Raw genomic sequence first — 17748 nt, 5'->3', positions numbered from 1 at the left:
ACTTCCATTTGTTCAGCCTGTCATTATTTCTTATGTATAGACCTAAATATTTTCAAGCATTGATCCATTTAATCTCTTTCATAAAATATTTGTGGGACGCGTCCCTTCTGCCCCCCCCCCATCAGAGACGTCCCTGATCTCTTGGAATGTATAAAGGTATTTTTATATCATATTTACTTTATAAAGAATACTTTTCTGTTAACATGTAAGGATAAAATATAGCTCATTCTTTTCCCAAAAATTCAAAATTTCCAGATGCAAATTCAATACCGACCGTTTTAAAATTTCAGTTACATGTACTTTATGCTTCAACTTAGCATACACAGAAATTTACAACACTGTAAAAGTGTCATTATTATTTTGTCGGTATCGAAAAGCTTTAATCAACCATTAGAATCATCTATCTTTACATTTTTTTTAAATATTCGCAAATTCAAAGTGAGGGACATAGATATATTCCGGAGATAGTATCGACCCTACAACGATTCAATCGTATGCCGTTTCGGTTTTACGACGTTTTGGTCCTATGCTGTTTCGGTCCTACACCGTTTCAGCCCTATGCATGTAACCCGACTAAAAGGCGGGAATTTATATTATTATTCAGTCCAAACTCTTTTGTCTTGACGAATTCTGGGGAAGAATTTGAATCTTAAGTATATATTAAACGATAGTTATGCCTGTTGTGCTGTATGGTTGCAAAACATAGTCATTTACTTTGAGGGCAGACTGCAGACTGAAAGTTTGAAAATAAAATCTTCAGACGAATATTTGTACCCACGAGAGATGGGAATGGGGAATGCCGGAAATTTCGTAACAAGGAACTGCATAATTTATACCGTTTACTTAACTTTGTTAAGGTAATTAAGTCTACGCGTATTAGTCTCAGTTGGGCAGATCGTGTAGCCAGATGGAAGAAAATAGGAACGCTTTCATAGTTTTAACTAGAAACCCAATAGGAAACAAGACCATTAGTGAGACCTATATGCAGATGAGAGGATAATATTAAGATGGATGTCACAGAAATAGGAATACTAAGTGGAAATTAGATTTAGCTGGCTGCGGACAAATATGAATGAAGAGCTTTTGTGAATGCCGCATTGAATCGAGGATCATTTCATAAACAAATCACACCAATTTTTGTGATTTGCACGTTTATTGTTTGGAGAGCATCTCTTTACAGTCCTTCAACATAATCTTCCTGCTTAGTAATGACGGAATCTCAACGTCCGGGTAGCTTCTGTATTCCATCTTTGTGAATCTGTCGAATGGTTCGGGTAACGGCTGGAGAAAGCTCTTCCAAACATGGAAACTGACGTCCACGCATATGTTGTTTCAACTTTGGGAACAGGCCGTAGTCTGGTGGATTCATGTCCGGACTGAAGAGAGCATGAGGTAGTATTTTCGAACCGTATTTGCGAAGTTCTGTCGCACAACATTGGCGACATAATCGTGGAGAATCAGTGGACTCGCCCTGAGCAACTGTGGTCAGGTTTTGTGCATTTTTCTGCGCAGTTTCAGTAGAAATTCACAATAATACCCTGCTGTGACACTTCTTCCACATGAAACTCCGTCCATTATGATAATTCCTTCGGGTTGGAAGCAAAAATCACAATTTTCTTAAGATTTGACTTATATTAGCGACAGTTTTTTGGTCTTGGAGAAGATAAAGCTCTCCACTCGTTGGATTGTGATTTCAACTCCGGCTTAAAGTCTCTTATCTAAGTTTCATCAATAGCAATAATGTGATGCAGAAAGTCCTCACCTTCGACGTTGAATCTTTGTTTCAGCATCGTTGAATTGTCAGATGTGTCTGCTTCTGTTCAGCATTCAAGAAGAGGGGAACCATCAGACATAAATTTTTCTCTTCCATAAATCAAATATCAGAATTCCTTATATTGACGCAGATGAAATGCTGTGGTGTCAGAAAGTTCCTCACCAAAGGCGTCATTTAGGGAGGGCAGGGAGGGGCAATTGCCCCCCCTGAGTTTGAGATTTATATAGACTTTATCAAAAGAATAATGATAAATCAGTGAAAAACGAGAAATTTTACTTAAATCAAGGGGTCTTGCTCCCCCCCCCCAAGCAAAATCTGAAATGACACTCCTGTTCCTCACATGTTACACGGCAATCTTATTCAAATGCATCTACCACAATTTGCACATTTTTCATGGGTTCATGATTTTGGCCTTCCTGGTCTTGCATCAACCTTTATGCTCACACGACCATTACGGAAACGAATAGCCCAATGCGAAACTGTACTACGCTCCACTCTTGTCTCACCAAAAACTTCACGTAAGACACTGTGATTTTTTGTCGAGTTTTTGCCACGTAAAGTTTCAATCTTTATGTACGACATCTGATCTTCAATAGACACGTTACCCAAGACACTTGCCGCCTCCGTTTCCAACATTTGTCACAGCCCCACTGTGTTCTCTAGAGAGTGGACAAGCACATGCCCTGCCGCCTCTAGTTTTCAGCTTTAACTGACGAAATGTTTACCACGATTTCATCATCCACTCCGCAGTATTGTCATCGTGTGAATTACTTATGAAATGACCTTCGAAATCACTGAGTTCCATAGCTCACCGAGATATTTCTGGATTATTATAATATTCCATTAATTATGCTAATTTTTGGTAGTGATTATTGTGTGGAAAGGAAATGAGAATTCTACATTTCGATATATATACATATTCATTTTTACAAAATCTTCATAATAGAACAATGGGAATTTCAACACTTCTTACAATAATAATTCACTTTGATTTACCTAATGAAAGCACTTATCAATCTTGCTTGAGTTAAACCATTAGTCTCATTCAAATCTAGTTTATTTTTTCTAAATAAACACATAAAAATATATCTGATTAGAAAATGCTTGTATATGTTCAAAGGTAAGATACGGGAAAGGTTAAGAGGTCATGTTAAAAGTGTACTACAGAGTTACCTGTCTAGTGTATCTTCAAGCTGATGGAATATAGCAATTCGATCTTGATTTAGTCTTCTTTCACTTTCTTCATGTTCTTCAGTGTCAATATGTTCCATTATTTCTCCCATCATAGTCTCATGTTCTTCATGATCTTCCTCCATTTCAGGCAACTCCAGTTTTACTTCAAGACCTACTTTCAAATTGAGCTTAGCTCGCATTTTAAGTGGGAGTTCTAATCCTACCTCTATCTAGAAATGGAGAAAACAAGATGTTTTACTCGTCTTTTTATATTTCATAGTTCAAATTTATATAACGTTAATTTGAAACAAATCTCTTTACAAGTAATATGTAGGTCACTGTTGGAATATATCAAACAACAATAATTTATCCAATCTGCTACTTAATGGTTCACATTTTCTTACACAGTACATAAATTAATAATAAGAAACATTTCCAGCAGAATAAGAACTATCTACAGCAAGAGATTAACAACAAATGACATATTTCATGCCATAAAAATAGTTTTTCACAATTTATCGAAAATTACACATGATAATTCACTTGTAAGCATACTGTTTTGTGCATGTCAATGTGATGTATGGATTGATTGTCTTATCTTTAGACAATGTTATAGTTTAACAAAAACTAAAATTTAGGAGTATATCACAATTGAAGGGTAAGGGAAAAAAAAGAAGGAATGTCACTAATTGTATTTTCGAGAAAACGACGTTTTAATATTGAAAATATCGTACAAAATGAATAGGGGTAGTCAAATTTTTTGCCCCTTTCCTTGGACATTTCTTCATCTACGCATGCATGGCATATACAGTCAAATAGTACCAAGCGTCATCAACAGATAGCGCCAAACACCCGTTAAAGCACACACATGAACATTCCTTGTTTTTCCCCCTTACTCTTCAATTTTGTATATACATATTATATTACTCATACACATACTCTATATTATCGTTTCGCTTCACTCATAATGAAAAACTTGATTAGTGCATACCTCACGATCAGATTCAGCTTAACTTAAAGCACATGTTCTCAGGTTTACAAAAAAGAAACTTGCTTTTATCGATTTACTCCAAAACCCACGCATGAGGATTTACACTCCTTCATTTTTGTTCAGTTCAGTGAAATCTATCGATTGTGATATTTTTCATTTTTTCATTTCAAGACATACAATTGATTGATATCTAGTTCGTTTTCAAATATATTAGAATTACAAAACACATGTAATAGACATTTATGTCAAAATATATTGACTCTCCAGTAACAACACGGGCCCCTAGCTACATTGTATAACTAACGTGTGTGCCTAGGACAGGCTTTATGCCCACGTCATACACTCACTTCCGAGGTGACCCATGCATTTAAATTGTACATTTACACTTCTAGTTGCACTCCATACCAACCGAAATTAAATTCAGAACATAGCAGAACATAGAACCTAGTTCAGATCAGTTCCCATCAAGTATATCGTGACTACATGAGGCCACGAAATCCCGAAGCTGCACATGTTTCCCATCAGCTCCAGTGTTCCATCAGAAAGTATATTGAAGCAAAAATGCAAACGGATTAAATCTTGTAACTCCCTCGTAAACACGGCACACCCATTACGTTACTGGAAATGTTTCAATGCATTTTATGGTAAATTCAGTAAAACCTCTCATTCACACATCATCAGTAACGCTCAAGCTTCTTCTGATCCCGACAATGCATTTCCCGACTGCCTCTAAGACATTTTCGCTTCTCAACCCGTGATCATATTATTTCTAATCCAATAGATGCAGTCAACATAGCGACTCCTCTCTTCCAACTAGTGTTGTAAATAGAAAAAAAAAACGTTCGTATTTTTTCAGAAATGTACGTTTTTTTAGAAAAAAAACATTGCCTCTCGTTTTTTTCTAAATTTCGTTTTTTTTCAAATAGTCATTTCTAATGCATCTTACATCTATTTAAGTATTAAATATTTTTATGTAGGTATAATCACCGTAAAATGCAATATAAATTAAACGCTAGATACTGATACGCTACAAATATTTTAGAATTTACATGAATGCCATACCTATTAACAATTCGGGTTTCAGCAGTTTTCATCAATATCAACTAAGAAATAAAAGTAGAAATGAAATTTTGTTTTTTCGTGTAAGCAGGCCTTTAAAACGAAAATAAGTACGAAAATAATGTCACGAACAGTATAAAATTCCAATAACTTGTCTAAAGGTAAAAACTAATACTAATTTGCCTATTAGTATTTTTCTAAATGCCATATATAAATAATTTGTCGACTAGATATATATATGTCGGCTCTACCATATATGCAACACGTGCATTTGCGTGGAGCGGAAAGTTTGGATGATCCGGTAAAATCTGTCATATTATTTAAATTAAATATTTCTTGCTGGAAACAGACTTCATGATGATGGTAGTTACATTTACTAAGCTGACCTTCTATTTGAATACTACATTCATAAATTATGTTTAGGTTGCATTAGTTTAAGGCCACATTGACAATGCTAAAGCAAATGGTCGAATAAATCCGAGCACAAATTGCTTGATTGTTGCCAAGTGCAAGAATTTTATTCTCGAGTAGTAGTGAATATCTGTTTCATTTAGTAAGTTATCACAGTTTTGATATGACAACTAGTCTTGTTTTTGTCAGAAACAAGTTCCTTATCATTGAAGATAGAAACAAGTTTTTTTTTTTAAAAAAAATGTTAACAGATATTGAAGGGAAATCAAGAAATAAAGATAAAAGAGCTAGTTGCACTGGAATTGCAAACTGATACATTGAGATTGAAGCTCGATAGTGAATTCTATAAAAAGGATTACCATTTTCCTCTGCAGGTGTGTTTGCTTTATCTTTCACTAACGTAATAGATTAATATTTTTTAAAAAAGAAATAACGGGATTGCATTTTTAGCAAGTATTTAAGCCTTTCTGAGTGCAACTGCACTTACCCTCACCTTTGTTGTTCATGCTGGAGTAGCATACTTAAAATAATGATTTTTAAGATTTGTTCTTTCTGGAGGAAGGGGGAGGCGGCAAATTATGTCATTGCATGGGGCGACAAATTGACTAGGACCGGCCCTGTTGACATGTATATAAAAGACATGAATATAGGATGACACAATTTGAAGTAATGCAGGGTGTTTCAAAATTAATATTTGGGTTTTGAAACTTTGTAGTATCTATTACAATTAACTTACAATTATAAATATTATATCAAATGAAAGAGCAACTGAAACAGTTTTGTACGCACGCATGTACATGCATTGTTTCTTCTGTCTGTCGTTAGAAAGAGCAAGCAGCAAAGATGTAGAATAGAGAGCAGAAAGTTTTTTGTGTTTTAATAAAAACTGAATCTGTACAGTGCAGCGGTCTGTGTGAAGAATATTAAGGAGGCGCTTGCAACTACGTCCTTATCGTTTGCAGTTGCTACAGGTCTAAAGCCTACAGACTACGGTTTACGTGCCAATTTCGCAAGTGAAATATTGTTGCATAACAATGAAGATTTTCTGGATCGTGTCGTCTTCAGTGATAAATCGACATTTCACCTAAGAGCTAATGTGAACACTCATAATGTTTGTATCTGGCCGTCAGCAAATCCTCAGGAGATGGTACACTTGAAACGAGACTCCCCTAAATTGAATGTGTTTTGTACCATATGGCGGAAAGTTTATGGGTCTTTCTCGCCTATCGACTAGATGTGTGCCGTGTGACAAATGAATCTCACATTGAACACTTGTAGCAAAGACTGTTTGAGGTGCTCTTTTACTTGATGCATTGCTTATAATTGTACGTAAAATGTAATAAGTACTACGAAGACTTAAAACCCCAAAATTCATTTTGAAACACCCTGCATTTCTCACCAACAGTGTTGGAACTAAGATGTAAAAAGGAGAGAAACTTTTCCTTATAAACTTATTGTTTAAAACTACTATATTATTATTAGTCGAGACTATAACTACAACAACAACACGAGTTAGTAGTCAAAAAAATGTAATCAAATGTATACTCGGTGGCCCAGGTAGCCAAAGTGGCACACACGGGTGTCATTTGTTTAATCCGCTCTTGTGTGGACACTAATTAAGATATCGGGATATTATCCTTGCAAAATATGGTTGGACTATAGTTTATCATATTATTTTTTCTTCTGGTGTCGAATTTCCTTCTCAAATTTCACCCCAGTCAAAAATTCGAGAATTTTCTAATTTCTAATTTCCTTTACTTCTTTTTTTCCCTGTAGCTTCCCTCGTTGTAGAAAGACCTCCTTATACTTGCCAGGTAGATACCTCGGATGGATACCTAATTGTTGACATCAATTGGACGGGCCTGCGCCCAGTGTTGCCAATTAGGGAAATTAAAATTTTCCTAAATTTGGGGAAAAAATTAGAAATTTTAGTTTATAAATCCGTATCTATACGTCTGAGTGCAAGTCAACTTACGCCAATCGAACATGTGTCCTTACTTAACAAACGCAAGTACAGACTGTTACAATGGGGTAATTAGGGAACGCACGAAAAATTCGTATTTAGGTTCTAACCCTTGATTTTTCTAGTTTTTCCCTACTTTTCTGTTTACAGTAATATATTTTTGGTAATTAGAAATTTTGTTCCTTAAATATCGTCGTGTACCAATGTTTAACTTAAGATAGTTTGCGTCTGTCTAGTAGCACTGTTACCAGCTAGAGAAAATTTTAACTCCAGATTTTAGGGGGAAATGTTGGAAAAATTATCTGTTTTGTCTTTATTATTTCCCTCTTGTTGGCTATATCGGACCAAACGTACCAGTATCTGGAAGTCTACACAACGCATTATAGAAAGTTTCAATAGGATAATTAGGGGAATTATAGTAGACCTTGTTCTCTAATTGGGAAGATAACTGATTTTTTTTAAAGGTAGAATGAGATATTTTTTATGGACATGCTTACTTTATTAGATATCGTCACAATACTTGATAGCCCTCGATATATATCGTAGAATATATAAGAGGGCTACCAAAGCTTATTTTAAGATAGTTTGTGTGTGTCTGATAGTAGTGTTGCCAGCTACAGAAAATTTTAATTCCAGATTTTACGGCAAATTTAAAAAAAAAACTTTTTTTATTTCTATTATTTCCTTCTTGTTGGCTACATTCGAACAAACGTACCAATGTCTAACAGCCTCATCCTTAGCCTACACAGCACACCATAAAAAGTTTCACTAGAATAATTAGGGAAAGTACAGTTGAGGTTTATAATAAACCATGTTCTGTAAGTGATAAGAAAATGGTGAATTTGTGAGGTAGAATGAGAGTTTTAAAAAAATTTCATGCTTACTTTGTTATATATCGCCATGATACATATAGGATATATTCTTGGAGTACTAAGGGCTATTTTAAGATAGTTTTCGTCTGTCTGATGGCAGTGTTTCCAGCCAAAACAATTAATTCCCGCTTTTAGGTGAAAAATTTGGAAAATTTCCCTTTTCCCCTCTATTATTACCCTCTTACTGGCTACATTGAAACAAACGTACCATTACCTGAAAGCTTCCTCTTTGTCTTACAGAACGCACCATAAAAAGTTTCAATAGGATAATTAGAGAAGCTGTAGCCCCGGCATATTTGATTTTTGCTTGTGAGGCGTAAAAAGTGTCAAAATTTCATGTATATGACAGCATTTTTTCTTTCTCTCTTTGGATGGAAGCAAGAGACCTCAGGATTTCACTGTACCTTGTCAACACACCAAAGGTTTTTTTAGGCGACTTGAACCCATATAGCAGCAGTGGTGCTAGATACAAAAAATTTTGAATTCGGTTAGGGAATTTTTTGTAAATTTTCACCCCTACATTTCCCTCAATAATTTCTCACCCATTGGCAATACTGCAATGCAACTTACACCAAAAGATAGCCACATCCATTTTGTAAAAAAACAAGGCCTTAACCATATCAATCGAATGAATGGTTTTTGAGCAATAAGTCACTAACTGGAAATGTAGGAAAACGCCAAAAATGACCTGGGGCCGAAAGAAATAATCACACAATTTTGCTAGTATATAGGTGCAAAGAAACAAAAGATTTATAAGTTACGAGGGCTTCGACTCAAGTTCTGTTGATTATTTCAATAATCTGCGACGTAAATCAATAAATAATAGTTGCCAGAAAAAAAACAGACATTTGAAAAAAACATGAAAAAGAACGATGTTTTTTATTGAAAAAAAAACTTCACAGAAAAAAAACGTTTTTTTACAACACTACTTCTAACCCACTGCCGACCATACATTCTGACCTAATGAACTCACTTCTCTTATCATCGTCGCCGATATCACATCCGTTGCCCAGACTAAACGACACTCTGCTACAAGTTTTGATTCAATAACATATTTCCATATCAAGAAAAGTCCGCCTTCACTCCTCATTTTATTAGACTCTATCTTAACTTTAATCCTTTAAATAGCCTTTTTTCCTGCTGAATAGAAATTGTCTAAAGTTCTAATATTCCCCAAACCGAATGAAGCACCCACTACTGTATCTTCATATCGCCCTATGTAAGTCACTTCAAGTTTTAACAAAACATCTGAACACCATCGTCAATAGGCTTCATTGTTATCTCCGTGCACGTAGTCGCATCCCATCTTACTATTCCGACTTCTGTTCATTATACTCCAGTATTGATCATCTCCAACCTAATAACTCTTATTACAACTCATTATAATTCTGTGCTTCCACCCTGTCTTATGCTTTTTGACCTCGAAAAAGTATTTCCGAAAGTCTGTCATCTCGATCTCATCTTCAAATTCGGGCCATTCCATTCCATGTCAACTCACCTAAAGCAATGTGCTTCAATTTCTCAGATTCGCTTCAAAATTTTTTCATACATAAATACCAATGAAATTATGCTAAATTATTTTTCCCCGATTTTTTGGATTGTAAATGGGCCGGGGAAATTTTTTTGAAAAATGTGAATTTGGCGTCAATTTCACTTTCCCGCACTCAGCATCTAGTCCAGGAACTTTAGCATTTTTCTTCGGAAAAATTAGAAGCCAAGGTTTTTCTTCACAAAAACGTTCATTAGGTCATTCTAAATGACATATCAAAAGTCCCCGACTTTCTGATGTACGCTTCCCCTTTTTTCAGGGGGTGGAAGGGGGGAGGAAAACGCAATTTAAAATACAATCAAATTCAGCTTATTTGCATGTTAACCTAAATATTCCGAATAAAAAAACAAAATTTACCGGGAACGCTTAGCACATTTGCTCGTAAATGTTTCACAGGAAGTCCCAAAGAATATCGGGTCGGGTTTCGGAAATATGACGTCATCAAAATGGCCGACACCAGAATTTGTAGTGTTTTGTGGGAATGGTTATAACTTTCCGCAGAATAGTGGTAAAACCGTCGTTTTTGTTTCAGATTGAAGATAATTAATTACCAAACGTACGCAATGAAGCGTGCTTTTGTATCGTTAATTTCTTTCGAGATACAAAAAAAGAAAACTAGTTTTTGAGCACCTGGTTTTAAGTGTAAATGCAAATAACTCAGTAATCATAAAATATTTCAAAATATATCTTCAAACAATGGTTGCAGGGCATTATAAAGCCTTTCCAACGGTACCTGTATCTGCATTTGTTTGTATTTTGAAATGTAAGGAACAGTGGCGTATTTAGGGGGGCTTCGGGCCTTAAGGCCCCCCGAATTCTTACTTACTATTGTAAAGTATATGAAATATCGTGCAGAATTTTCACATTTTCAGGCAAAGTCCCCCGCGAAAGTTAGCAAAGCTCCCCCTCCGAACATCGGATAAACCCCAGGGCTAGCAAAAATAAGTGAATTACATCCTTTCCCGATGCTGGGGCTTGCGCAGATATTCGATTAGCAACAAGTTGATCCAGTCAAGGATAGCTCGTTGTTGCACGTTTATTCTGGAGCATTTCATCACATTAGACCACTATCCGAATTGGTGTCTTCAACCTACTACCTGCTGCCTATGTTTGTTGCATTACTTTGAGGTTAGCCATTAACTGGCTATGTCTTCTCCAGGATTCACTATTTTTGTTCCCGAGCCGTCCGTTGTACCCAAGAAGGTGGATAAACAGAACACAGCGCAGATTCTAGTTCATAACACTCATGATTCCCTCATCATTCAAAACAGGATCCCAGTCACACCCACCTCAAGCTAATACCCATAATAGGCTTAGTGAATCATCTTCATCGACCACTTCAGGTCACTTCAACATGGATGCGGATTTTTCATCTCTATCTCTTTCACAGAATTAGCCTCCAATCAACATTCAAAAGATCCCAGCGATTTCCGCCTTATTACTCACTAATTACGTTCCAAAATATCAAGATCTCAAACATCTTTACCTTCGTCTTATAAAGTACCTTCCTCGCTCTAACGTCATTCAAATAGTCTCGACTCGTAAGAGTAAAACCATCAAAACTTCTGACTGTAATCTGGCTGCTTCAGTTCTCAATACATACTCCTATGAGATATTTGGCAACACGTAAATCTTTTTAAACTGGTTGCATCTTGTACCAAATAACCACCGCAGCCATGTAGTTCACTAGCACTCTCTGTTATCATTCGTGGTGTCCCACCTGCCTATACTGATGACGAAATTGCCGAAAAATAAAACATAGACGGACACTCTATCCTTAAGACCATACGCATCGAAAATGCCTCTGGATATACTTATATGGTTCTTGTACTTACAAATTTCTCGTCAACAACTGCAAATTTTCTGTCGCACGGTGCCTACACTTGCGAGAACTGTCAAGCATACACACGCATCATACTTCTAAATGTCCGAATATATGCGGTTTCTGCTCCTGACCTTTTGCTACTAAAACCTGCACAAATCTTCAGAAATCCCCCCTCTACAGTACCTGTGGTTCTAATAAACATCCGACTTATAGCTACAAATTCAAAGCCAGACCCACCGCCAAATCTTTTAAGTCGGAATTCGTTGTCTTTGTACGTCCTCTCGGAACTCAAGATACCACTGTTCTTCCGCCATCAACCAATTCTTGTCATTTATTACTGTTACTCTTCAGAATATCCATCTTTTCCTTCGACATTACATCTTACAACAGGTTCAACAAACGGCCAAAGCAATCCTTAACGTCGATTTTCAGGCAACATATTGTGGTTCAACTCTGTACTTTCACTCTGATATATTATAAAAAGCAGTGTGACTATTCTGAGTATCTACGTTATAAATCCATTTTCATTGTTGATTTCATCATGGAACTGAACTCTATTTTTGAATACTCGTTCACTATCTCAACATCAACCTCTTTGAACAACTTCTCCGTAAAGAAGACATTAGTACGTTTCTTTTAAACAAAACTTACCTGATTCTAAGACTCCATCCCCCACATCTTTAGCTTTCAGTTAGTTCACCATGATAATGCACTTCCAGCATGCCTTGCTAATGGCGGGGTCACCGTCGACTTTTCTTCTAACGCTCCTTTTCTTCAGAATCTTTCTACTATTCATAATCTTCCTGAAATTCTCATTCTCATTACCATTTTAAAGATTTCTCTATCACTGTCGCTATTTTTTATGTTCGCCTTGACCATCTCATTCCACATGACTTTTCCGGTGTCATTAACTTGCTCCACCACAAACGAATTTCGAGATCGTTTCCTTCACATCATTTTGTGCGTATTTTGTGCCGTTTTGTGTGCTTATTTCCACGTTTCGTGAGTCATCGGAAGTGGGTCGAAATAATCCTACAAATATGGCGGAACAAGTTAATGCTATTCCGCCACCAACAAATTTTGAGGTCGTTTCCTTCACATTTTTTGTGCACTTATTTCCACGTTTTGTGCGCCACCAGAAGGGTCAAAATGAGCCTCCAAGGTGGGACGAAAATGGTCCATTGTTCCGCCACTATCGAATTTCGAGGTTGTTTCTTACGCATCGTTTAGTGCATGTTTTGTGCCGTTTTGTGCGACTATTTCCACATTTTGTGAGTTACTGGAAGCGGGTCAAAATAGGCCTCCCAGGGGGGTCGAAAATAACCCTATGTTCTGCCACTAATGAATTTCGAGGTCGTTTCTTTCACATCGTTTAGTGCCTGTTTTGTTCGCCTATTTCTACGGAAGTCACCGGAAGTGGGTCTGCAAATATGAGGGAACGACTTAGTGCTCGTACGCCACCATCGAATTTAGAAATTATTCCTTTTGCATCGATTTGTGTGCGTTCTGTGCTGTTTTGTGTGTGTATTTGCACGATTTTTGCTTCACAGGAAGTGGGTCAAAATTTACTTCGATAATGGGCGAAAGATGAATGCTGTTTTGCCACCCGTTGATTTTGAAAATATTGTAAAATTATACGCCAGTAGGAGATGATACTCATTTTGTGCATAAATTCCTTTGTCTTTCGTGTGGGTAAAACATCCACACACATATACACTAACGTAATACTATATACTTATGATGTCCGAAATGTTACAGTTTTTATATTGGAGTGAAGGCGAAGCAGTAGGTTATTTTCACTAACCCACATTTGAAGCCCACTTTGACCAACTTCCGATGACACAAAAAAGTGGAAATAGGTGCACAAAACGGTACAAAACACACACAAAACCATGTGAAGGAAACGACCTCGAAATTCGATGCTAGCGAAACAGCATTAACTTGTTCCGAGATATTTTAGACCCATTTTGACCCAATTGCGGTGACGCACAAAACGTGGAAATAGGCGCACTGAACGGTACAAAACAGGCACTAAACGATGCGAAAGAAACGACCTCAAAATTCGAAAGTGGCAGAACAGTGAGTCATTTGCGTCCCACCTTGGAGGCCTATTTTGACCCGCTTCCGGTGAGCCACAAAACGAGGAAATAGGCGCACAAAACGCACAAAGCGATGTGAAGGAAATTGCCTCGAAATTCGTTGTTGGCGGAACAGTGGGTCATTTTCGTCCCACTTTGGAGGCTCATTTGACCCGCTTCCGGTGACGCACAAAACGTGGAAATAGGCGCACAAAACACACACAAGATTATGTGAAGGAGACGACCTTGATATTCGTTGATGGCGGAACAGCATTAATTTGTTCCGCCATATCTGTAGGCCCATTTTAACCCAATTTCATTCACGCACAAAACGTAAAAATAGGCGCACAAAAGAGCACAAAACACGTGCAAAACGATGTAAAGGAATCAACGTTGAAATTCGTTGATGGCGGAACAAGTTAATGACGCCCTTTTCTCCACTATATCTCTTTCAACTTCCGCTCGTTCTTTATTTTATGGCTGATATCAACTTTTATGGTCACTTGGCTCAACAACAGCCGGATTTTCGTACTTATATCACCAGTCATGCTGCTGGTTTTATTCATACTCTTCCGAAACCTAGACGTCCCGCCAGTAACATCAACATCTAACGTGGTGATAACGATCAGCCAGTCTCTCTCCAGTTATACGATCACAGTCTTAGACCGATTCGGATGCGATCGTATTCCTATCAAACTCTGCATATTTCTTCAGCATTCTCCTGAAAATCGGCAATCCTTCCCGCTCACACCACTCCTCACTTCGACAAGACCGATTGGGTTAGTTATCGCTCCCACATAGATGCAGCTCTAAACCACTACGCCCCTCACCAATAAAACTGAACTTTACACAACTCTTAACACCATGAATATCATTAAAGGCAGTTGTGGCTTTTTTCTGTAGACAAATGGGAGTGTTAGAAAGTAGAAATGTATCGTTCTGAAACAAGAATGACACATTGACACCAAGTGTAGACATCACACTTTATAACGTGACGTAAAATACAAGTATTCTCCGACATTATGACATAATATGGCAACACTGACGGTACCAGATTGTGTCAAATGTGGCTGGCCACCAATTATCCTACATATAAACAGTTGCAAGTCATTCAGGAAGTCATGGCCAGGCATGGTTACATTTCCTGAATTATTTGCAAATTTCTTGTTTGTTTTTGACTGTCTAACTATAGGATAGTTGGTCACTAGCCATATGCGTTGACCAGACTAGTAGCGGCAGTGGTGTTATACTACGACATAATACTGGAAACTAGTCTTTTTTTGTCACGCCATTATCACGGCTGTAGGATGTCTACACTTGGTGTCAACGTGTCATTCTTCATTCAGAACAATACATTTCTACCTAGCCTACCCATTAGAATTTCCATTTGTCCAAGTAAAAAAAGCCACAACTGTCTTTAAATTATTCGTATTTATACGTTTTGTGCAAACATTTTACTTCACCTTTGTCTGCTTTTGGCATTAGTGAGAACAAACATCGAAATCTCCACTCCACGGTTTATATATAAAAATATCTACAAGGACAGCCGTACTCCGTTAAAGGGAACCTACGAAAGCTTTAAAAATTAAGTATTAACTTTATTTTATATTTTACAAGGAAGTTTCATATTATGATCTTGTGTTGATGTGTTTTGTGAATACCGGAATACAATACCCCGGTACATCAAGTATTTACTGATTTTAGAAAGGCGTACAGCTCGGTTAGGTGAGAAACATTATACAACGTTCTTACAGAACTTGGAATACCGAGAAAGCTAATTAGATTAATTAAGATATGTTTAAATGAATCCCAAAGTAAGTCCGAGTGGGAAAATTTTTGTCTACGAGCTTTCACGTCGAAAATGGCCTGAAACAAGGAGATGCGTTGTCGCCATTATTATTTAACTTTGTTCTGGAATACGTTATAAGGAAAATCAAAGATAGCAACCAGGGCGTAGAGTTGAACGGTATTCACCAGGTTATGGCATATGCTGATGATGTAAAGTTATAGGGGATGATACGAGAACAATAGAAAGAAATGGAGATATCTTATTAAACGCTTGCAGGGACATGTGTTTAGAAGTAAATGCAGAGGAAACTAAATACATGGAAGTGTGTCGGGACCGTAATACAGCAAATTATGGATGCGTTAAAATATTAAATAATACTTTCGATAAAGTGGATAGTTTCAAATATCTAGGATCAATATTAACAGAGGAAAATCATATTCACGATGAAATTAAATGTCGACTAAAAGCAGGGAATTCGTGTTACTATTCGGTTCAAAATCTCTTGTCGTCGCGAATTCTGTCGAGGAATTTGAAGCTTATAATATACAAAACGATAATCATGCCTGTTGTTCTGTATGGTTGCGAAACATGGTCGCTTACTCTGAGAGAAGAATATAAACTGAAAGTATTTGAGAACAAGATCCTGAGACGAATATACGGACCCAAAAGGAACGGGAATGGGGAATGGTGAAAACTTCATAACGAGGAAATACATAAGTTATACGGTTTACTCAAGAGTTAGTTAGTTAGTTAGTTGATGTGTTTAACATGGTGTTCCTCTGAAATGGGAACGTGTTAATCTTACTGGCTGAAGCAAGACGAGATAAGATCTGAGGTGAAAGCTCGAGAAAGAGGTGATTCGAATGCAGTAAGTATGCCAGAATTTTTTACTTGGGGGGTGTTCAAAATAAAAGGGGGGGTGCTCTCAGAATAGTGATATAATTTTTAAACAAACTCAATCAAGAAAACAGTATATTTTGTTACGCAACTATTGCAATACTACTACTACTACTACTACTACTACTACTACTACTACTACTATTACTACTACTACTACTACTACTACTACTACTACTACTACTACTACTACTACTACTACTACTAATAATAATAATAATAATAATAATAATAATAATAATAATATCAGCTCTTCGCAGTGGTAGGTTCAATAAAGTAAGTTCACACATTTGGGCATTTATTATTATTATTAAATTAAGTAATACAGTGAAACCTCTCAAAACGGACATAGGTGGAACCGATTATATGTCCGTAAATGAAAGGTGTCCCTAAAAGGAAGGGTTCTCTCTCATAACGCCACACCACACATATTTATGGCATGGAAGAATAAGAAAGTTTGTTCTCTTATGAAAATGTCCATTATTGACAGATGCCCGTTAAGAGAGGTTTCACTGTATTAGGAATTAATCTACACTATTTTACCGAGTAATTACATGTGAATTGATTACATACGAATTATTGTAATTATTTTGCAAAATTCTGCTATTATTTCAATTTATTCACCCCCAGCAAGTTGTAGTGGGTGATTTTTTTCCCCAAAATATTAATTGAGAAAAAATTTCCTCGTCCTATGTTCAAATCACATTCGTTTAGTAATTAATACTGTACATAGTTCCAATTTCGTTTATTCTAACCCTGTTGTTAACGTTAATTGTTGTAATATTATTTGATCTCTTAATCTCCGTTCCTGCCCCTTCCTGGCTACGTTATTCGCTCTGAATATCTTTCATAAGAAAATTATTCATTGATTTAGTTGTTTTCCAGTAATCCAGTTTTCCAATTTACAAATATTTTGTATCTTTCTGTTTTGTCTTCTTTAATATACCCTAATTTTAATAATCCCAGGGCTCATAGTGGTCTGGCCTCTTGTAAATAGTTGAAAAGTGACCAAAAAATGGCCAAAAGCACACGAAAAAGTAACCAAAATCTCATCATGACCCTTTTTTTCTTTGTCAATTTCTCCATCACCTCTCTCTTTGTTTGTTGTTTTGTTTCTTCTTTACTTCTTTTTGAGCTTCATCCTTTCTTAGGTTTTCAAAGTATGCTTTGTAGTTACGGTAAGCAGACTTAGCAGATCTAAAAAGCTTCTGAGTAGGTGGAACCAGTTCTGGCTTATTTCCGAATTTTTTCATCCCGACATTATATTTAAGTTAGCATTAAGAGTTCTCAAAAACGTGAAATATTCAAATTCATCACCTACTCTTAAGAAGAACATACAAGAAGCATAACACAAGACGAACATGATG

General features: G+C 36.6%; 1 protein-coding gene across 1 annotated transcript in view; it reads right to left on the bottom strand.

Annotated features, from left to right (window-relative positions):
• Positions 1 to 17748, bottom strand: part of LOC145665759 (uncharacterized) — a 71459-nt gene that overhangs the window by 36264 nt on the left and 17447 nt on the right. Inside the window, exon 2 of the mRNA XM_081732888.1 lies at positions 2948 to 3177. Coding sequence (XP_081589014.1) covers positions 2948 to 3177 — 230 coding nt within the window. The remainder of the gene's footprint in view (positions 1 to 2947; positions 3178 to 17748) is intronic.

This window comes from Thermobia domestica, chromosome 12, assembly GCF_964235325.1.
Source record: "Thermobia domestica chromosome 12, izTheDome1.hap1.1, whole genome shotgun sequence".
Classification (NCBI taxonomy): domain Eukaryota; kingdom Metazoa; phylum Arthropoda; class Insecta; order Zygentoma; family Lepismatidae; genus Thermobia; species Thermobia domestica.
Note: the sequence above shows the minus strand (reverse complement) of the source record. Positions and strands in the feature narration are given on the sequence as shown.